Source organism: Bombina bombina, chromosome 1, assembly GCF_027579735.1.
Source record: "Bombina bombina isolate aBomBom1 chromosome 1, aBomBom1.pri, whole genome shotgun sequence".
NCBI classification, from domain to species: domain Eukaryota; kingdom Metazoa; phylum Chordata; class Amphibia; order Anura; family Bombinatoridae; genus Bombina; species Bombina bombina.
The window spans coordinates 230,634,260-230,657,484 of record NC_069499.1 but is presented as its reverse complement, the minus strand read 5'-3'; the positions used below and the strand labels follow the sequence as shown (position 1 = coordinate 230,657,484).

Sequence of the window (23,225 nt, the reverse complement as noted above, 5' to 3'; positions counted from 1 at the left end):
TCCTGATATTCATTGTTTTGTACAAGCTTTGGTTCGTATAAAACCTGTCATTAAGTCAATTTCTCCTCCATGGAGTTTGAATTTGGTTCTGGGAGCTCTTCAAGCTCCTCCGTTTGAACCTATGCATTCATTGGACATTAAATTGCTTTCTTGGAAAGTTTTGTTCCTTTTGGCCATCTCTTCTGCCAGAAGAGTTTCTGAATTATCTGCTCTTTCTTGTGAGTCTCCTTTTCTGATTTTTCATCAGGATAAGGCGGTGTTGCGAACTTCTTTTGAATTTTTACCTAAGGTTGTGAATTCCAACAACATTAGTAGAGAAATCGTGGTTCCTTCATTATGTCCTAATCCTAAGAATTCTAAGGAGAAATCGTTAAATTCTTTGGATGTTGTTAGAGTTTTGAAATATTATGTTGAAGCTACTAAATCTTTCCGAAAGACTTCTAGTCTATTTGTCGTCTTTTCTGGTTCTAGAAAAGGCCAGAAAGCTTCTGCCATTTCTTTGGCATCCTGGTTGAAATCTTTAATTCATCTTGCCTATGTTAAATCGGGTAAGACTCCGCCTCAGAGGATTACAGCTCATTCTACTAGGTCAGTTTCTACTTCCTGGGCGTTTAGGAATGAAGCTTCAGTTGATCAGATTTGCAAAGCAGCGACTTGGTCCTCTTTGCATACTTTTACTAAATTCTACCATTTTGATGTATTCTCTTCTTCTGAAGCAGTTTTTGGTAGAAAGGTACTTCAGGCAGTGGTTTCGGTTTGAATCTTCTGCTTATGTTTTTCATTAAACTTTATTTTGGGTGTGGATTATTTTCAGCAGGAATTGGCTGTCTTTATTTTATCCCTCCCTCTCTAGTGACTCTTGTGTGGAAAGATCCACATCTTGGGTATTCATTATCCCATACGTCACTAGCTCATGGACTCTTGTTAATTACATGAAAGAAAACATAATTTATGTAAGAACTTACCTGATAAATTCATTTCTTTCATATTAACAAGAGTCCATGAGGCCCACCCTTTTTTGTGGTGGTTATGATTTTTTTGTATAAAGCACAATTATTCCAATTCCTTATTTTATATGCTTCGCACTTTTTTCTTATCACCCCACTTCTTGGCTATTCGTTAAACTGATTTGTGGGTGTGGTGAGGGGTGTATTTATAGGCATTTTAAGGTTTGGGAAACTTTGCCCCTCCTGGTAGGAATGTATATCCCATACGTCACTAGCTCATGGACTCTTGTTAATATGAAAGAAATGAATTTATCAGGTAAGTTCTTACATAAATTATGTTGTTTGCCCATATGAGAGGTGAAGCACTGCCTCACCTGCCTCTAGTGACTGAACATCACTGCTTAACATAGACTCTCAGCTTGGGTATTGTATCTCGCATGTTATGGACTCATCTTATGGAGAAAAAAAACAGAATTTATACCAATACATTTCTTTTTTTTGGGATGGGGAGAGCCCATAGGATCGTCCGCTTTTTGTACTAGATGGTCGATTAGTTCTTATTTGCGTCTCTTAACCCTGCTTTCTGTCTTTCCTACCTTTTCTCTCTTTCTACTCTGCTCAGCTATACATAAACTGAGTGGAGAGGGATTAAAGCTTGTGTAAAGGGTTCTTGACCACCTCCTAGTGGCAGGAAATATATCCCACTTGCTATGGACACCATTGGACTCTCCATGTCCCAAAATAAATTTATAGGTAAGTATAAATTCAGTTTTCTTTTACAAGATATGACGAGTCCACTGATTTCATCCTTGTGGGATATCGCCTCCTGGTCAGCAGGAGGAGGCAAAGAGCTCCACAGCAGAGCTGCATATATAGCCCCTCCCTTCCCTCCCTCCCCAGTCATTCTCTTTGCCTGTGTTAGTTATAGGAGTGAGGTAAAGTGAGGTGTTAGTTTAGATTCTTCAATCAAGAGTTTATTATTTTAAAATGGTACTGAAGTGTACTATTTTTATTTGGAGCAGCTGCTGGAGTTTATAACCCTATGGTTTTGGTTTTACCTGCACTGCGCCTTACACTTTTATGCTGCTCTTCTGTGATGGCTTTAGAGAAGCTTTTATCTAAGGCCCTTCTGTCTACACAGGATCTCAGGAGGAAGAGTGGACCCCCTGATACTGTGAGTTTTTCATGCTGTTCCTCAGCATGGAGGTAAGTGCAGTCTTTTGTTTTCTGGGGCCCTGCAGCATATCTCAGAACTGACTGTACTATACCTATTACTGATATAGGCTTGTATGCTTTCATGACAATATACAGATTTTCACTGATAATGAGAACCGACATATTGTCTCCCTTGTCTAGACACTCAAACTTTCACATCCACATATGGGTTAGAAGCGCTGGGATTGTGTGGTGGCTTGACGTTTATATGGGCATTACTTATCTCTCTCTATTTATTTATTGAGAGCTGGCTGACGCTGTTTTTTTTTTTTTTGAGGATTAGAAAGAGTTTTCCTTTTTATATTTCTGCATGTGACTTTAGTTAATGGCGTTATTATTTGGGATTTTTTTCCTGCAGAGAACGGTTATTAGGTTCCGCCCACGATGGGCGGGGCTTGCGGTTGGCGCACTTTTGCGCAGTATCCTCCATCAAGCTCCAACACTGCAGCGCTTCCTTTCAGTCAGAGCAGCAGTTCCTGTCAGTTCCTAAGTCCGCTTGTTACAGAACTTCACAGGCGGTCTTAGGTGTTTCCGGTCAGGAGTTTGAGAGTGTGGAGACAGGTAGGAGCCGCAGCAGAGCTACGGAAGGGTGACTGTAGTTTACACACCAAGGTCTTAAACGTTTTTTCCTGGGTCTAACTCTCCTAATAGCCATGTTATAAAGGAGTTAGCTTTTCACAAGAGGAAACTTATCTCTGTTTAGTCTCTTATATATATATAAAGAGGGGAACGTAACGGAGAATATTTTTTACAGTGGATAACATTTAAAGACACAGTACTTAAATTGTTTTTAGCAATAAAAAAGGCCAAGTTGCTATTGCTTTTCTGTTTATTATGGAGGACATAGAGCAAAGTACATGTCCTATGTGTTTAGATGCCATTGTCGAACCCCCTTGTTAAATTGTGTCCCGCATGTATTGACAAAGCTTTACAGTGCAAAGAAAAGATTTTTTTTTTAATAAAAATAATTCTAAAGAATGTTTTCAGCCTGAGGAAATTCAGGATATGCCGCAACTTTCTTCCCAAGCGTCACAGCCTTTAACGCCCACTCAAGCAACGCTGGTTTCTTCCGCTGCGTCTGCTTCATTTACTCTGCAAGATATGGCTGCAGTTTTGTCATCCACTCTTTCAGAAGTTTTATCTAAATTAACAGTTTTTCAAGGTAAACGCAGTAGGACAGAGGCCCATGGGGTCCCTGGGACTTCTGATGCCCTGATGGCTATCCCTGATGTACCCTCCCAGGGTTCTGATTTGGGGGATAGGGAGGTCCTGTCTGAGGGGGAACTGTCTGACTCAGGGAGTGCTTTACCTCAGACAGATTCGGGAGTTATGTCTTTCAGATTTAAGCTGGAACACCTCCGCCTGTTACTACGGGAGGTTTTATTGACTCTGGACGACTGTGACTCTATTGTGGTCCCTCCAGAAAAATTGTGTAAGATGGACAAGTATTTAGAGGTTCCATCTTATTCTGACGTTTTTCCAGTTCCTAAGAGAATTTGGGAAATTATTTCTAGGGAATGAGAAAGACCGGGTATCCCGTTCTCTCCTTCCCCTATGTTTAAGAAAATGTACCCTATACCTGACACTGTTCGAGATTCTTGGCAATCGGTCCCTAAGGTGGAGGGAGCTATTTCTACCCTGGCTAAGCGTACGACTATCCCTATTGAGGACAGTTGTGCTTTCAAAGACCCTATGGATAAAAAGTTGGAAGGTCTTCTAAAAAAAAGCTATTTGTTCACCAAGGTTTCCTTTTACAACCAACGTCCTGCAATGTGCCAGTTACAACTGCGGCTGCCTTTTGGTTTGACGCCTTAGAAGAGTCTCTTAAGTCTGAGACTTCTGTAGAGGAAATAATGGATAGAATTAAGGCCCTTAAGTTGGCTAATTCTTTTGTTACAGATGCCGCCTTTCAGATAGCCAAATTGGTGGCTAAGAATGCAGGATTTGCTATTCTGGCACGCAGAGCCTTATGGTTAAAATCTTGGTCTGCGGATGTGTCCTCTAAATCCAAACTGTTGGCTATTTCTTTCAAAGGAAAGACTCTATTCGGGCCTGACTTGAAATAGATCATTTCTGACATTATGGGAGGTAAGGGTCATCTCCTACCTCAGGATAGGACGGCTAAACAGAGGGGTAGACAGAGTAATTTTAGTTCCTTTTGAAACTTTAAGGGTGTCCCCTCTGCCGCTTCCACTAAGCAGGAAGGGAATTTTGCACAAGCCGAGTCCGTCTGGAGACCCAACCAGAATTGCAACAAGGGTAAACAACCCAAGAAGCCCGCTGCTGCTCCCAAGACAGCATGAAGGGGCGGCCCCCGATCCGGGATCGGATCTAGTTGGGGGTAGACTTTCTCTCTTTGTCCAGGCTTGGATAAGAGATGTTCAGGATCCCTGGACACTAGAAATAGTGTCTCAAGGGTATCAGTTGGAGTTCAAAAATTCCTTCCCAAGGGAAAGATTTCTTCTTTCACGATTGTCTGTAGACCAGATAAAAAGAGAGGCGTTCTTACATTGTCTAAAAGACCTCTCCACTATAGGCGTAATTTGTCCGGTTCCAAAACAGGGACAGGGATTTTACTCAAACCTTTTTGTGGTTCCCAAAAAAGAGGGAACGTTCCGACCCATTTTAGATCTCAAGAGTCTAAACAAGTTCCTCAGAGTTCCATCTTTCAAGATGGAGACTATTCGGACAATTCTTCTATTGATCCAGGAGGGTCAATATATGACTACCGTGGACTTAAAGGATGCATATCTTCATATTCCTATCCACAAAGATCATCACCAGTTTCTAAGGTTTGCCTTCCTGGACAAACATTTTCAGTTTGTGGCTCTACCTTTCGGGATGGCCACGGCACCCAGGATCTTCACAAAGGTTCTAGGGTCTCTGCTGGTGGTTCTAAGACCGCGGGGCATTGCAGTGGCGCCTTATCTGGACGATATTCTGATCCAGGCATCGTCTTATCAACTGACATAGTTCTGTCCTTTCTAAGGACTCACGGGTGAATCTAGAAAAGAGTTCACTAATTCCACAGACAAGGGTTCCTTTCCTGGGAACTCTAATAGATTCTATATCCATGAAAATCTTCTTGACGGAAGTCAGAAAGTTGAAAATTCTGAATACATGCCGAGCCCTTCAGTCCAACCCTCAACCATCAGTGGCTCAGTGCATGGTGGTAATTGGATTGATGGTGGCGGCAATGGACATCATTCCGTTTGCTCGTTTTCATCTCAGACCTCTGCAGCTGAGCATGCTCAGACAGTGGAATGGAGATTATGCAAATTTGTCTCCTCAGATAGATCTGGATCAGAAGACAAGAGACTCTCTTCTCTGGTGGTTGTTGCAGGATCATCTGTCCCAAGGGATGTGCTTTCGCAGAACTTCATGGGTGATAGTGACAACGGACGCCAGCCTGCTAGGATGGGGAGCAGTTTGGAATTCCCTTAAGGCTCAGGGTATGTGGACTCGGTCCGAGTCTCTACTTCCAATCAATATTCTGGAGTTGAGAGCAATATTCAATTCGCTTGAGGCTTGGCCTCAGTTGGCTTCGGCCAAATTCATCCGATTTCAGTCGGACAACATCACGACTGTGGCTTACATCAATCATCAGGGAGGAACAAGGTGTTTCTTAGCGATGACAGAAGTATCCAAGATAATTCGGTGGGCAGGGGCTCACTCTTTTTATCTGTCAGCAATCTACATCCCAGGGGTGGACAACTGGGAGGTAGATTTTTTGAGCAGACAGAAGTTTCATCTGGGGGAATGGGAACTCCATCCGGAGGTCTTTGCCACCCTGATTCTCAGGTGGGGCAGACCGGAATTGGATCTTATGGCGTCTCGTCAGAATGCCAAACTCCCGAGATACGGATCCAAGTCCAGGGATCCTCAGGCCGAACTGATAGATACCTTGGCAGTGCCTTGGTCGTTCAACCTAGCTTATGTGTTTCCACCGTTTGCTCTCCTTCCCCGGGTGATTGCACGGATCAAAGGGGAGAGGGCTTCAGTGATTCTAATCGCTCCTGCGTTGCCTCGCAGGACTTGGTATGCCGATCTGGTGGATATGTCCTCCCTGCCGCCGTGGAAGTTTCCATTGAGGCAGGACCTTCTCATTCAGGGACCCTTCCATTATCCGACTCTAATTTCTCTGTAGCTGACTGCTTGGAGATTGAACGCTTGATTTTATCTAAGCGGGGGTTCTCTGATGCGGTCATTGATACCTTGATTCAGGCACGCAAGCCTGTTACTAGAAAGATTTACCATAAGATATGGCATAAATATCTTTATTGGTGTGAATCCAAGGGCTACTCATGGAGTAGGGTTAGTATTCCCAGGATTTTATCTTTTCTCCAAGAAGGATTGGAGAAAGGGTTGTCAGCTAGTTCCTTTAAGGGACAGATTTCTGATTTGTCTATTTTATTACACAAGCGTCTAGCAGATGTTCCGGATGTTCAATCTTTTTGTCAGGCCCTGACTAGAATCCGGCCTGTGTTTAGACCAATTGCTACTCCTTGGAGTTTGAATTTAGTTCTTAAAGTTCTTCAAGGGGTTCCGTTTGATGAACCCATGCATTCCATAGATATTAAATTATTATCTTGGAAAGTTTTATTTTTGGTTGCTATTTCTTCTGCTCGCAGAGTTTCTGAGCTTTGGGCTTTACAATGTGATTCTCCTTATCTTATTTTCCATGCTGATAAGGTGGTGTTACGTACCAAACTGGTTTTTCTTCCTAAGGTTGTTTCTAACAAGAATATTAATCAGGAAATTGTTGTTCCTTCCTTCTACTTGCAGGCGACTAAGGATTTTCGTCAAACATCTTCATTATTTGTTGTTTTTGCTGGGAATCGTAGGGGTCAGAAAGCTATGGCTACCTCTCTTTCTTTTTGGCTGAAGGGTATCATCCATGTTGCATATGAGACTGCTGGACAGCAGCCTCCAGAACGTATTACGGCTCATTCTACTAGAGCTGTGGCTTCCTCATGGGAATTTAACAATGATGCTTCTGTTGAACAGATTTGCAAGGCTGCAACTTGGTCGTCTCTTCACACTTTTTCCAAATTTTCCAAATTTGATGCTTTTGCCTCGTCCGAGGCTGTTTTTGGGCGAAAGGTTCTTCAAGCAGTGGTGTCTTCCGTTTAGGTTCCTGTCTTGTCCCTCCCTTTCATCCGTGTCCTATTGCTTTGGTATTGTATCCCACAAGTAAGGATGAAATCCGTGGACTCGTCATATCTTGTAAAAGAAAAGAAAATTTATGCTTACCTGATAAATTTATTTTTTTTACGATATGAGTCCACGGCCCACCCTGCCGTTTTCTAGAGACAGGTTTTTATTTTTTAGTAAACTTCAGTCACCTCTGCTCCTTGGCTTTTCCTTTCTCTTCCTAACTTTGGTCGAATGACTGGAGAGGGAGGGAAGGAACTATATATGCAGCTCTGCTGTGGAGCTCTTTGCCTCCTCCTGCTGACCAGGAGGCGATATATCTCACAAGTAAGGATGAAATCCATGGACTCGTCATATCGTAAAAGAAATACATTTATCAGGTAAGCATAAATTTCCTTTTTGAATAAGTATGAAAATGTGACATAGTAACACGTTTTGTTAGCAAGTCAGAGTGAAAATACCCACCATACCTTATTAAAAAAAAGCCCCATGTTCCAAGATAGCATGTGGGTTTGCAATAAGAAATCTGAACTATGTTTCTTCAAAATAAATAAATCTAACTAAATTATAAAAATGTGATCATTGTACAGATTTCACCAGTGGCTCATATACATACAAATTCCCTTTTTGCAACATGAAACCTTAGTAGCAGCTGTCTAATAACATGGTCTTCTGTTTATATTGACCTTAATACTGTTTAATAAGTATCCATTTTCCTCATGGAACCATTCAGTTTTAACTAATTTAGCAAGAAATTAAAGTGCTAACTAGATACGTTTTTTTCCCAGCAGATCTCTGACATAACCATTTTCTCCCACTTTTTCTTTTGTGGTTGCTTTCTCAAAAGGAAAAAGAGCTTTCATTTTGATTTTACCTTAAGGTATCATGTCCTTCTCTGAGTAACCTGCCTCTCCTCTATTTTGGCTGACCCTTTTATACCTTGTTTAACAAAAATGCAAATTATGGACGCTAAAGGGAAGTATTGGTTGTACTGGCTCAAGATTACTCTGCCAATTAATTCATCAAACACGCATTTTCAAGTAATATCTCCTGTGGTTTTAAGATCTAAAAATTAAATCAAAAACATAAAGGAACGTAAAGTTGCAACCTGTAATACCAGAAATATATTTTTGAAACATCCATTTCAGTTTTAAAAATGAAATGTTTTTTTAAGTTCTATCAAATACATTTTACCAACTGGAATCAATTTAAGAAGACCTCTTAGGAAAAAAATGTTTTCCCTTTTTATACCTTGATTGTGAATTATTCTTTGAATTTTACAAATATTTTTAACACTTTATAATTAAGTTTTTGTTTTTTAATGTCAAAATTAGAAAACAATATAATCAATTCACTTGTATACCTAAGATTCTTGAAAGGTCATCCATCTCTCAATTAAATTCTAGACTTTAAGATAAATTCTGAATTCCTTACAAAGCCATAATTTGCAGAGTTAAACTAGTTATATATATATATATATATATATATATTTATTTATTTTGGGGCTTAGGGCTCGGATTGAAAAAAATATTGTTTCTGAATGCTTTTAACTTGTTTTGTTTGCCATAACAGACCAATTTTGTGTTCAGTGGAAGAACATTGTACCCCGCATAATTATTCCAAGTTATATTAACAGTCTAACCTTGCTAACATTTCCCGCTGCTTTCCACTCCTGCATTGGTTACATTTATAAAGTACCAGCATGTTGCACTGATTACTAGTTAATCTGATTTTTATCTTCTGCACGTTATTTGAGTTTAATTCATACAATTTTTTAAAAATAACAAATATCTCTATCAATTCCATATTACCCAAAATTAACTTTCCAACCATATATGGTATTTGAGAAGAACAATAATGTAACGTCTTTACCTACAGTACTTAAGCTAGCAGAACATTTTGGTTTTAGAATTTGGGAAAAGTGACCATAGCTTGCACATTTTTATTTCCCCCCAGAAATCTTAAGTAAACAATAGAATCAATAGAAGTGACTTCTCCAACTGCAGAGTAAAATGGTGCAAAGTTTGCAGGGAATCGAAACTGGTGGAGAAAGCCACATCTGCTTTTTTGATGTTGTCCAATAACAATACTAAAATCACTAGTCTAATTTTTACATTAATTCATATATTTGTAGCTCATAGTATTCACTTTTGTGTGTCATATTTATGCTAGAAACCAATCTGAATTTGGAAATGACTTGCTTGGACTGCCTTTTCCTCCTTTTCATTCATTTGTTTTCAATAAAAAGCCACAATTTTGTATTGAAAAGGATTGTGCTATATTGCCAAACAACTTATAACTTATCTACTTACTTTTAATACCCTCTGTCACACTAAAAGAAACAAAAAATATAAAAAATTAAGAACATTAAACGGAATAGTGGATATCAGGTGAATGGTTTTAACTTGGTGTTCAGTAGACCTTTGGAAAGATAATAGTACATTTAATGGTATGTATGTATGTATATATATATATATATATATATATGTATGTATGTATATATTTATGTATATATATATATATATATATATGTGTGTATATTTCTTTCATGTAAGTGCCAAGAGTCCATGAGCTAGTGACGTATGGGATATACATTCCTACCAGGAAGGGGGCAAAGTTTCCCAAACCTCAAAATGCCTATAAATACACCTCCCACCTCACCCATACCTCAGTTTTACCAACTTTGCCTCCTTTAGAGGTGGTGAAGCAAGATGTGCTTGATTTCTTCTGTGAAAGGCACTTCTAAGCATTTTGAAGCCCAATACCTCTCAAAGTACAGTGTTTGTCTGAGGGATGTGAAGGGGGTATTGCCCGATGATGCCATGTTTTCGCCTATGGGAAATCTATTCTAGGGCTCTCTGTAAATCGGTCGCAGGGATTCATCTGCTGCCTCCCTTTACAGATCAACATTATACTCCTCTACCATTACCTCTACTGATATATTTCAGTACTGGTTTGGCTGTCTGCTATATGTGGATGGGTGTCTTCTGGTAAGTATATATCATTTCTTCTATAAGGTACGACGAGTCCACGGATTCATCCTTTACTTGTGGGATATTATCCTTCTGCTAACAGGAAGTGGCAAAGAGCACCACAGCAGAGCTGTCTATATAGCTCCTCCCTTAGCTCCACCCCCAGTCATTCTCTTTGCCTACTCTAAGTACTAGGAAGGGTAAAGTGAAAGAGTTGATAAAATATTAGTTTTTAATTTCTTCAAGCAAGAGTTTTTTGTTTTAAATGGTACCGGTGTGTACTATTTACTCTCAGGCAGCAGATGGATGAAGACTTCTGCCTGGAGGAAGATGATCTTAGCATTTGTAACTAAGATCCAGTGCTGTTCCCACAGAGGCTGAGGAGTACAGGAAACTTCAGTGTGAGGAACGTTTTCATGCTATATAGCAGTGAGGTATGTTCAGTCATTTTTTCTGGAGAGACTGTGTATTTCAGAAAGGCTGACAGTATCCCCATGAGGGTAAGGGTAAGCAGTAATCCTAAGTGCTATAGAAAGGCATTACTAAGCTTGCATAAGGTGCTAATTTAAAAAATGGTTGACACTGAGTTTTGAATGTTTGTGGGCAATAACGTTTTTTGGGCAAACTTTATTGAGGGTACACTTGGCTTTTTTTTTTTGGGTCTCAGAACCCACATGGCTAGTTTAAAACCGCTCTGGTGCGGTTCTTTGAGGCTGTAGAGACATCAAGTGAGATGGGTGGGGCCTATTTTCGCGCCTCCGATGCGCAGTTGTTTTCACTCAGCAAGCTCCAACTCCTGAGGGCCCTTGTGTATGTTTTGGGCCAAATCGAAGCTTTAACACCATATTTACAATCCCTGAGGGCAGGTAGGCGCCACAGCAGGGCTGTGGCAAGATGCTGGGGGTGTTTTTTCCGGATTTAGGCCTTAATTCAATCCGGTTTGCACAATAAAGGGTTAAATGTTAAATTTTCTTGTGGGGCAAACTTAACTACACATATTGAGTATGCTATCAAAAATTTGAAAAATTTGGTGCATTTTAAAGCAGTTTTGCAGAACGTGTATGCTTTTTTTCTCTTAAAGGCGCAGTACCGTTTTTTAAGATTGTTGTTTTTTTTCACTAAATAAAGTGTTTTTGTGTTTGTAGTCATTACTAGCCAGTTTAACATGTCTGACATTGAGGAAAGTCATTGTTCAATATGTTTAGAAGCCATTGTGGAACCCCAACTTAGAATGTGTCCCTCATGCACTGAAAGGTCAATAAATTGCAAAGAACATATTTTAGCTACTAAAAGTATGTCGCAGGATGATTCTCAGTCAGAAGGGAATCAGATTATGCCATCTAATTCTCACCAAGTGTCACAACCATTAACGCCCGCACAAGTGACGCCAAGTACTTCTAGTGCGTCTAATTCTTTCACCCTGCAAGATATGGCCGCAGTTTTGAATACTACCCTCACAGAGGTTTTATCTAAGCTGCCTGGGTTGCAGGGGAAGCGCAGTAGGTCTGGTATGAGAACAAATGCTGAGCCCTCAGACGCTTTATTAGCCATATTCGATGTACCCTCACAATGTTCTGAGTTGGGGGTGAGAGATTTGCTGTCTGAGGGAGAGATTTCTGATTCAGGAAAGATGTTCCCTCAGACAGACTCATATATGACGGCTTTTAAATTTAAACTAGAACACCTCAGCTTATTGCTCAGGGAGGATTTAGCGACTCTGGATGATTGTGACCCTATTGTAGTTCCAGAGAAATTGTGTAAAATGGACAGATTTCTAGAGGTTCCTGCTTACACTGATGTTTTTCCGGTCCCTAAGAGGATTTCGGACATTGTTACTAAGGAGTGGGATAGACCAGGTATTCCGTTCGCTCCCTCTCCTACTTTTAAGAAAATGTTTCCCATATCAGACAACATGCGGGACTCGAGGCAGATGGGTCCCTAAGCTGGAGGGAGCTATTTCTACCCTGGCTAAGCGTACAACTATACCTATTGAGGACAGTTGTGCTTTCAAAGATCCTATAGATAAAAAATGAGAGGGTCTCCTAAAGAAAATATTTGTTCATCAGGGTTTTCTTCTCCAACCTATAGTGTGCATTGTTCCCGTAACTACTGCAGCTGCTTTTTGGTTCGAGGCTCTGGAGGAGGCTCTTCAGGTTGAGACCCCATTAGATGATATTCTGGATATAATTAGGGCTCTCAAGCTAGCTAATTCTTTCATTACAGATGCCGCTTTTCAACTGGCTAAATTAGCGGCAAAGAATTCAGGTTTTGCCATTTTAGCGCGTAGAGCGTTATGGCTTAAGTCCTGGTCTGCTGATGTGTCATCAAAGACAGCATGAAGGGGTAGCCCCCGATCCAGGACCGGATCTAGTAGGGGGCAGACTTTCTCTCTTTGCTCAGGCTTGGGCAAGAGACGTTCAGGACTCCTGGACTTTAGAAATCGTAACCCAGGGGTATCTTATAGATTTAAAAGATTCTCCTCCAAGGGGGAGATTCCATCTTTCTCAATTGTCTGTAAACCAGACAAAAAGAGAGGCGTTTTTACGCTGTGTAGAAGACCTATATACCATGGGAGTGATCTGCCCAGTTCCAAAAACAGAACAGGGGCAGGGGTTCTACTCCAATCTGTTTGTGGTTCCCAAAAAAGAGGGAACCTTCAGACCAATTTTAGATCCCAAGATTCTAAACAAATTCCTCAGAGTCCCATCCTTCAAGATGGAGACCATTCGGACTATTTTATCAATGATCCAGGAGCGTCAATATATGACCACCGTGGACTTAAAGGATGCGTATCTACACATTCCTATCCACAAAGATCATCACCAGTTCCTCAGGGTGGAAGGTGAACGTAAAAAAGAGTTCACTTATCCCTCTCACAAGAGTTCCATTCCTGGGAACTCTGATAGATTCGGTGGACATGAAAATTTTTCTGACGTAGGTCAGGAAATCAAAGATTTTAACCACCTGCCGAGCTCTTCATTACATTCCTCGGCCATCAGTGGCTCAGTGTATGGAGGTAATCGGACTAATGGTAGCGGCAATGGACATAGTTCCGTTTGCTCGCTTGCAGATCAGACCACTGCAACTATGCATGCTCAAACAGTGGAATGGGGATTATGCAGATTTATCTCCTCAGATAAATCTGGATCAAGAGACCAGAGACTCTCTTCTATGGTGGTTGTCACGGGATCATCTGTCCCAGGGAATGTGTTTCCGCAGGCCAGCATGGGTCATAGTGACAACAGACGCCAGCCTATTGGGCTCGGGTGCAGTCTGGAATTCCCTGAAAGCACAGGGTTTGTGGACTCAGGAGGAGGCTCTCCTCCCGATAAATATTCTAGAACTGAGAGTGATATTCAACGCGCTTCAGGCGTGGCCTCAGCTGGCTTCGGCCAGATTCATAAGATTCCAGTCGGACAATATCACGACACTAGCATATATCAGTCATCAGGGGGGAACAAAGAGTTCTCTAGCGATGATAGAGGTTACCAAAATAATTTGATGCGCAGAGACTCACTCTTGCCATCTATCAGCAATCTATATCCCAGGAGTGGAGAACTGGGAAGCGGATTTTCTAAGTCGTCAGACTTTTCATCCGGGGGAGTGGGAACTCCATCCGGAGGTGTTTGCACAATTGATTCAGCAATGGGGCACACCAGAATTGGATCTGATGGCGTCTCGTCAGAACGCCAAACTTCCTTGTTACGGGTCCAGGTCAAGGGATCCTCAGGCAGTACTGATAGATGCTCTAGCAGTACCCTGGTCGTTCAACCTGGCTTATGTGTTTCCACCATTTCCTCTCCTTCCTCGTTTGATTGCCAGAATCAAACAGGAGAGAGCTTCTGTGATTTTGATAGCACCTGCGTGGCCACGCAGGACTTGGTATGCAGACCTGGTGGACATGTCATCTCTTCCACCATGGACTCTGCCACTGAGACAGGACCTTCTGATTCAAGGTCTGTTCCAGCATCCAAATCTAGTTTCTCTGCGGCTGACTGCTTGGAGATTGAACGCTTGATTTTATCCAAGCGGGATTTCTCTGAGTCGGTCATAGATACCTTGATCCAGGCTTGAAAGCCTGTCACTAGGAAAATGTATCATAAGATATGGCGTAAATATCTTTATTGGTGCGAATCCAAAGGCTGCTCATGGAGTAAGATCAGGATTCCTAGGATTTTGTCCTTTCTCCAAGAAGGATTGGAGAAGGGGCTATCAGCTAGTTCCTTAAAGGGACAGATATCTGCTTTATCAATTCCTTCCTAAGGTTGTTACTAATAGGAATATCAATCAGGAAATTGTTTTTCCTTCACTGTGTCCTAATCCTTCCTCTAAGTAGGAGCGTCTGTTGCACAACTTGGACGTGGTTCATGCTTTGAAGTTTTACTTGCAAGCAACCAAGGATTTCCGTCGAACATCTTCTTTGTTTGCTGTCTATTCTGGAAAACGTAGAGGTCAAAAAGCTACGGCTACCTCTTTCTTTTTGGCTGAAAAGCATCATCCATTTGGCATATGAGACTGCTGGACAGCAGTCTCCTGAAAGGATTACAGCTCACTCTACTAGATCGGTGGCTTCCACATGGGCTTTTAAAAATTATGCTTCTGTTGAACAAATTTGTAAGGCTGCGACTTGGTCTTCGCTTCATACCTTTTCCAAATTTTACAAATTTGATACTTTTGCTTCTTCGGAGGCTATTTTTGGGAGAAAAGTTCTTCAAGCAGTGGTGCCTTCTGTTTAACCATCTGTATTGTCCCTCCCGTTCATCCGTGTCCTGTAGCTTTGGTATTGTATCCCACAAGTAAAGGATGTATCCGTGGACTCGTCGTACCTTATAGAAGAAAAGTAAATTTATGCTTACCTGATAAATTAATTTCTTCTATGGTACGACGAGTCCACGGCCCGCCCTGTCATTTTAAGACAGATTATATTTTTTTATTAAACTTCAGTCACCTCTGTACCTTTTAGTTTCTCCTTTTTCTTCCTGTACCTTCGGTCGAATGACTGGGGGGTGGAGCTAAGGGAGGAGCTATATAGACAGCTCTGCTGTGGTGCTCCTTGCCACTTCCTGTTAGCAGGAGGATAATATTCCACAAGTAAAGGATGAATCCGTGGACTCGTCGTACCATAGAAGAAATTAATTTATCAGGTAAGCATAAATTTACTTTTTTTAAGACACTCTCAGCTATGTTATATTTTGTATAAAGTTTGTATTATATATTGCATATATTTGCCATAAGTCAGTTCTGTGTATATTTCCCTTTGCAGTCTAACAGTTTCAACATGCAGATTATGTTTATGGGAGAATTTAGGTTGTTGTGCCTGTCATGATGTAATTTCTTGCGTGTTTGTTGACACAAAAAAATTTTGGCGGAAAGTCGCGCCTGTTATGACACTAGTTACGTCATTTCATTGTGTTAGCTTTGGCGCCATCTTTGTTTGCGTCATTCTTGGCGCCAAAATTTGTTATATGAAGTCATTCCCTCTTTTGCTCGCTGCTCTCATTTGTTTATAGAGGGCTATGATGTTTGCTTTTGATTTTACTTTTGTATAAGAATTTTATCATAAGCATTTTTCCCATTCCTGAAACTGCTATTTAGAGGAAATTTGATATTTTCTTTAAATTTTATTTTTTATTTTTTGTTACATTTTGAAAGATGTCTCAAACTGATCCTGTCTCTAATGTTACTGTATGAACTAAGCTGCATGAATACAATTCCACCAAAGCTAAGTGGGTTTGTTGAAATTAGCTAATCTTATTTCTTCAGCTCAAATATGTGACACTTGTTATGACAGATTATTACATGCTGTTAATGTTTCTAGAAGTACAAATACATCTACTGTTATTCCTTCACAGTCTAATGTACATGATATTCCTGCAGATATGAAAAGTTATATTGCTGCAGCCATAGAGAAGGCTATGACTGCTATTCCGCCTTCAAATAAACGTAAAAGGTCTTTCCAAACTTCTCATAAATCTAATGAAATTTGTATTGACCAACAACATACTGAAGTGCTGATGATGAGGATCTCTCTGGCTCAGAGGATCCTGCATCAGAGACTGAAATTGACAAATCTTTTCTTTTTAAGATTGAATATATTTGTTCTTTATTAAAGGAAGTATTGTTTACTTTGGGTATTGTGGAGTCTAGTCCTCTTGATAACAAAACTAGTAATTGTTTGAATTCTGTTTTTAAATCTTCTGAGTTTACTCCTGCAGTTTTTCCTATTCCAGATGCTATCTCTAATATGATTACTAAAGAATGGTCTAAGCCTGGTACTACTTTTAACCCTTCTTCTAGGTTTAAGAAGCTGTATCCTTTACCTATGGCCAATTTAAAGTTTTGGGAAAAAGTCCCTTAGGTTGATGGGGCTATTTCCACTCTTGCCAAAGGTACTACTATTCCTATGGAAGATAGTACTTCTTTTAAGGATCCTTTAGATAGGAAGATTGAATCTTATCTTAGAAGAGCATATTTACATACTGGCTATATTCTCGGACCTGCTATTTCTATGGCTGATGTTGCTGCTGCTTCAACTTTTGGGTTGGGCAGCTTAGCACAGCAGTTATCAGATCCTGAACTGTCTAGCATTGTTCTTTTACTTCAACATGCTAATCATTTCATTTGTGATGCTATATTTTATGTCATTAAAATTGATATTTAATCTATGTCTTTAGATATTCTAACTAGAAGAGCTTTATGGCTTAAATCTTGGAATGCTGACATGGTGTCTAAATAAATCCAAGCCTTATAAGAAACCAAATCCAGCCCCTAAGACTGCATGAAGGTGGGGGGGCAGATTGAAATTATTTCAAGACATTTGGGCAGTTTCTGTTCAAAATCTGGATTCAGGATATTGTTTCTCAAGAGTATCAAATAGGTTTCAGAATAAGACTTCCCATGGGAAAGATTCTTTCTTTCTCATGTTCCAACAAACCCTGTGAAGGCTCAGGCTTTTCGGAAGTGTGTTTCAGATCTAGAGCTTTCAGGGGTGATTGTCGCAAGGAACAGGGTTTGGGTTTTTATTCAAATCTGTTCATTGTCCCAAAGAAAGATTTGTTCAGACCAATCCTGGATCTGAAAATTTTAAATAGTTTTGTAAGATGGTGACTATAAGGACTATTCTGCCTTTTGTTCAGCAAGGTCATTTCATGTCCACAATAGACTTACAGGATGCTTATTTTTACATTCCGATTCATCCAGACCACTATCATTTTCTCATATTCTCTTTTCTAGACGAGCATTACCAATTTGTCGCTCTTCCGTTTGGCCTAGCGACAGCTCCAAGAATTTTCTCGAAGGTTCTCGGTGCCCTTCTATCTGTTATCAGGGAGCAGGGTATTTTGGTGTTTCCTTATTTGGACAATATCTTGGTACTATCTAGAATCTCACACGAAACAACTAGTGTGGTTTCTTCAGAGACATGGTTGGAGGATCAATTTACAAAAGAGTTTCTTGATTCCTCAGACAAGGGTCACCTTTTTAGGTTTCCAGATAGATTCAGTGTCCATGACTCTTTTTCTAACAGACAAGAGACGAGTGAAGTTGGTTTTAGCTTGTCTAAACCTTCAGTCTCTATCATTCCCTTCAGTGGCTATGTGCATTAATATTTTAGGTCTCATTACTGCAGCATTGGACGCGATCCCCTTTGCTCATTTTCATATGAAACCTCTACAGCTTTGCATGTTGCACCAATGGTGCAGGGTTTATACTTAGATATCACAGTTGATATACTTAAATCCCAACACTCAACTCTCTCTGACTTGGTGGTTAAACCATCACCTTTGGAATCCTCAAGAGGCGAGGTTACCAATCAATATTTTACAACTCTGTTCTATTTTCAGAGCTCTTCAGGCTTGGCCTCTATTGAAAAGTGAACTTTACGTTCGTTTTCAGACAGACAATATCACAACAGTGGCATATGTTAATCATCAAGGAGGCACTCGCAGTCCTTCAGCAATGAAAGAAGTATCTTGTATACTTTCTTAGGCGGAATCCAACTCTTGTCAAATTTCTGTGATTCATATCCCAGGTGTAGACAATTGGGCAACTGATTATTTCTCGGATTATTCTGTTTCAGAATTCCTAGGATTTTACAGTTTCTTCAGGATGGTTTGGATAAAGGGTTGTCTGCAAATACTTTGAAATGACAAATCTCTGATCTTTCTGTCTTATTTCATAGAAAGATTGCTAAGCTTCCCAATATTTACTGTTTTGTTCAGGCTTTGATTCGTATCAAACCTGTTATTAAATCTATTCTCCTCCCTTGGAGTCTCAATTTGGTATTGAAGATTTTACAGGCTCCTCCTTTTGAGCCTATGCATTCTCTGGATATTACATTTACTTTTGGCTATCTCTTCTGCTAGAAGAGTTTCTGAATTGTCTGCTCTTGTGAGTTTCCTTATCTGATTTTCCATAAAGATAAAGCTGTTTTGTGGACTTCGTTTAAATTTTTAACAACATTAATAGGGAAATTGTTGTTCCTTTTGAGAGATGAGCAATGGCACCACTCTTGTTACTTTGAGGGAACACTATATTTAAATGTATGGGATATAATCTAATATATAAAAGCACTCTACCCTCATATGTATGGACTTAGTGTATATAGGTTTTAAAATATATCAACTTTATTAGTTTATTTAAAAAGGGTTGCACACAATAAAAACAGTTGCAGCAAGTAAAAGTGGGTTTTAAATTAATGTAGTGGAAAGGGTGGATAGTTACAAATTCTTATCCTGAATTGATTATATGTATAGTAACTCCCACCTAAAGAGGATTTGTGGTAAATCTTAATAATAAAGGTATATTTGTAATCTGCTATGGGCTAACATCCCTGCAAAATGGGGCCAAACCTATTAGGGGCCACTCTTCAGTTAAAGTGTGTACTCATATGTTGTATACCTCACTGAGTATTATATGGATACTAAAATAAATTTTACCCTTATGTACTCTGTGATAGAGTATTGCAGCAGTAGTAGTATGGCTAGGTATTAATACCTTGTAAGTTATGTGTAGTTTGCACTTAAATATATAAATTACATGTTACTGTGCCCGTGGGTCACAGTTAGAATATTGGTTGCTCCACAGATTAGAGGTATATCTCCACAGTCATATGTACAGCCCAATATCTAAAATGGAGCGTATGTATATAAATGAAACCACAGGAGTTACTGTGTATTCAAACAATAAGTTAGTGTAACCAACAACTCGTGACTTGGTGGTCTTGGCATACATTTACAAAATGTTACCATTTTGATGTGTTTGCTTCTTCGGAAGCAACCTTTGGTAGAAAGGTTTTTCAGGCAGCTGTCTCAGTTTGATTCTAGTGCCTTTTGATTTGAGTTTTTTAAATTCTTAAGAAAACTTAATTTTTTTGGATTTAATTTCTCAGCGGATATAGCTGTTTTTATTTTATCCCTCCCTCTTTTCGTGACTCGTGGACTTCCACATCTTGAGTATTATATCCCATATGTCACTAACTCATGGACTAATGCCACTTACATAAAAGAAAACATCATTTATGTAAGAACTTACCTGATAAATTAATTTCTTTCATAGTGGGAAGAGTCCATGAGACCCACCCTATTTTTTGTGGTTATGATTTTTTTTGTATAAAGCACATTGTTTTTCCAGTTCCTCTTTTTGTGTGCTTTTTACTCCTTTTTCTATACCTCACTACTTGGCTATACGTTAAACTGAGGTATGAGTGAGGTGGGAGGTGTGTGTATATGTGTATGTGTACACATACACACACACACACACACACACACGTCTACACACCCCTGGTTTCTGTGATTTAAAAAACTGAGACAAAGATAAATCATTTCAGAACTTTTTCACCTTTAATGTGACCTATAAACTGTACAACTCAATTGAAAAACAAACTGAAATCTTTTAAGTAAAGGACAATAAAAATAAAAAAATAAAATAATATGGTTGCATAAGTGTGAACACCCTTAAACTAATACTTTATTGAAGTACCTTTTGATTTTATTACAGCACTCAGTCTTTTTGGGTATGAGTTTTTCAGCATGGCACATCTTGACTTGGCAAGATTTGCCCACTCTTCTTTGCAAAAACACTCTTAATCTGTCAGAATGCAAGGGCATCTCCTGTGCACAGCCCTCTTTAGATCACCTCACAGATTTTGATTTGGATTCAGGTCTGGGCTCTGGCTGGGCCATCCCAAAACTTTAATCTCCTTCTGGTGAAGCCATTCCTTTGTTGATTTGGATGTATGCTTTGGGTCGTTGTCATGCTGAAAGATGAAGTTCCTCTTCATGTTCAGCTTTCTAGCAGAAGCCTGAAGGTTTTGTGCCAATATTTTCTGGTATTTGGAACTGTTCATTATTCCATCTAGCTTGACTAAGGCCCCAGTTCCAGCTGAAGAAAAACAGACCCAAAGCATGATGCTGACACCACCATGCTTCACTGTGGGTATGTGTTCTTTTGGTGATATGCAGTGTTGTTTTTGCGCCAAACATATCTTTTGGAATTATGGCCAAAAAGTTCAACTTTGGTTTCATCAGACCATAACACCTTTTGCAACATGCTTTTGGGAAACTTCAGATGTGTTTTTGCAAAATTTAGCCGGGCTTGGATTTTTTTTGTAAGAAAATGATTCCATCTTGCCACTCTACCCCATAGCCCAGACATATGAAGAATACGGGCGATTGTTGTCACATGTACCACACAGCCAGTACTTGCCAGATATTCCTGCAGCTCCTTTAATGTTGCTGTAGGCCTCTTGGCAGCCTCCCAGACCAGTTTTCTTCTTGTCTTTTCATCAATTTTGGAGGGACATCCAGTTCTTAGTAATGTCACTGTTGCACCATATTTTCTTCACTTGATGATGACTGTCTTCACTGTGTTCCATGGTATATCTAATGCCTTGGAAATTCTTTTGTACCCTTCTCCTGACTGATACCTTTTAACAATGAGATCCCTCTGATGCTTTATAAGCTCTCTGCGGACCATGGCTTTTGCTGTAGGATGTGACTAACAAAATGTCAGGAAAGACCTACTAGAACAGCTGAACTTTATTTGGGGTTAATCAGAGGCACTTTAAATGATGACAGGTGTGTACTGACTCCTATTTAACATGATTTTGAATGTGATTGCTTAATTCGGAACACAGCTACATCCCCAGTTATAAAAGGGTGTTCACACTTATGCAACCATATTATTTTATTTTTATTTACCTTTACCTAAAATATTTCAGTTTGTTTTTTCAATTGAGTTGTACAGTTTATAGGTCACATTAAAGGTGGAAAAAGTTCTGAAATGATTAATCTTTGTCTTATTTTTTTACAGCACAGAAACCTGACATTTTAACAGGGGTGTCCAAACAGGATAAGACGTCAGTTGCCTCCTCCAAAACTACTATTTCAGTAGCATACACACATATGCTTAAATACCTTGTGTTTCAGCATTTAAATACCACTCCTACTCTCAGAGTAAGCAGGGAAATGTATTTTAAGAGCGGCCCCAGATCCAGTAATCCTGCTAGGGGGCCATTTTAATCAGGAGGCTTGGGTTCAGTCTGTCCCAGACCTCTGTTTTCAGAACATTATTCTCAAGAAGATCGCATTGTTTTTAAGAACAAGGCCTCCAAAAGAGAGGGGGTTTTTTTTCTATCCATAAAAAAAAAAAAAAAAATTCTTCAAACTGTCTCAAATATCAGGGCCCTTTAATCTTGGCCTCTGTTGAGATATGGGAATAATTGTTCCAGTTTAGTGTAAGAACAGGGAATGGGATTTTAATCAAATCTGTTCATTGCCCCCAAGAAGGAAGACACCTTTAGACCAATTTTGGATCTTGAACTCTCAACAGTTTGTAAGAATTCAATCTTTTAGAATGGAACGTATACAGCTATTCTACCTTAAATAAGGTCAGTTTATGTCCATATTAGATTAAAGGATGATTACCTTGCTAATCCAATTTACTCGAAACATCAGTTTCTGAGATTTACTTTTCTGGAAAAACGTTGTTGCTCTTCCACAATGGTCTAGCTACAATTCCAGCCTACTGCACCGAATGCACCCTATCCCGTCTGATCTCTGAAGTTAAAGGGACACTGTACCCAAATTTTTTCTTTTGTGACTCAGATAGAGCATGCAATTTTAAGCAACTTTCTAATTTACTCTTATCAAATTTTCTTCATTCTCTTGGTATCTTTATTTGAAATCCAAGAATGTAAGTTTAGATGCCGGCCCATTTTTGGTGATCAACCTGGGTTGTCCTTACTGATTGGTGGATAAATTCAGCCACCAATAAAAAAAAGTGCTATCCAGAGTTCTGAATCCAAAAAAAAGCTTAGATGCCTTCTTTTTCAAATAAAGATAGCAAGAGAACGAAGAAAATTTGATAATAGAAGTAAATTAGAAAGTTGCTTAAAATTGCATGCTCTTATCAGGGGCAAGTTTACTGATTTCATAGCAAACCTTTATACCCAACCTGCTACAAAACTGATAGTAAATAATAACTTTTCTTCCCCTATTTTTCTAGGTAGAGGGACGCGTCAGGGTTGCCCTCTCTCCCCGCTTTTTTTTAATATTGCCATCGAACCTCTGGCAATTAAAATAAGACAATCTCTTGATGGTATTAAAATTCATAACCATGAAATTAAAATTAGGCTCTATGCAGATGATCTGCTTGTTTACATGACAAATACTAAATTAAATATGCCGAAGCTTTTTTATATAGTGGACCATCTTGGTTCCTTCTCGGGATATAAAGTAAACTACACGAAATCTGAAATATTTTGGCTTAGGGATAATGAAAACTCTGTAACAAATATCCCGCTTCGGCAGGTTACGGACTCCTTTAAATATCTAGGGATCCATATCCCGGTCTAAATTGCGAATCTTTACAATTTCAATATTCCCCCAGTGCTGAAAGTGATCAAAGAAAAACTTAAGAACTGGCAAAACCTGTCATT

At 39.6% G+C, this 23,225-nt stretch overlaps 1 protein-coding gene across 1 annotated transcript in view; it reads left to right on the top strand.

Annotated features, from left to right (window-relative positions):
- The window catches only part of PACS2 (phosphofurin acidic cluster sorting protein 2), a 657,507-nt gene that overhangs the window by 584,471 nt on the left and 49,811 nt on the right, over nucleotides 1-23,225 (top strand). Inside the window, exon 19 of the mRNA XM_053711716.1 lies at nucleotides 8,164-8,196. Coding sequence (XP_053567691.1) covers nucleotides 8,164-8,196 — 33 coding nt within the window. The remainder of the gene's footprint in view (nucleotides 1-8,163; nucleotides 8,197-23,225) is intronic.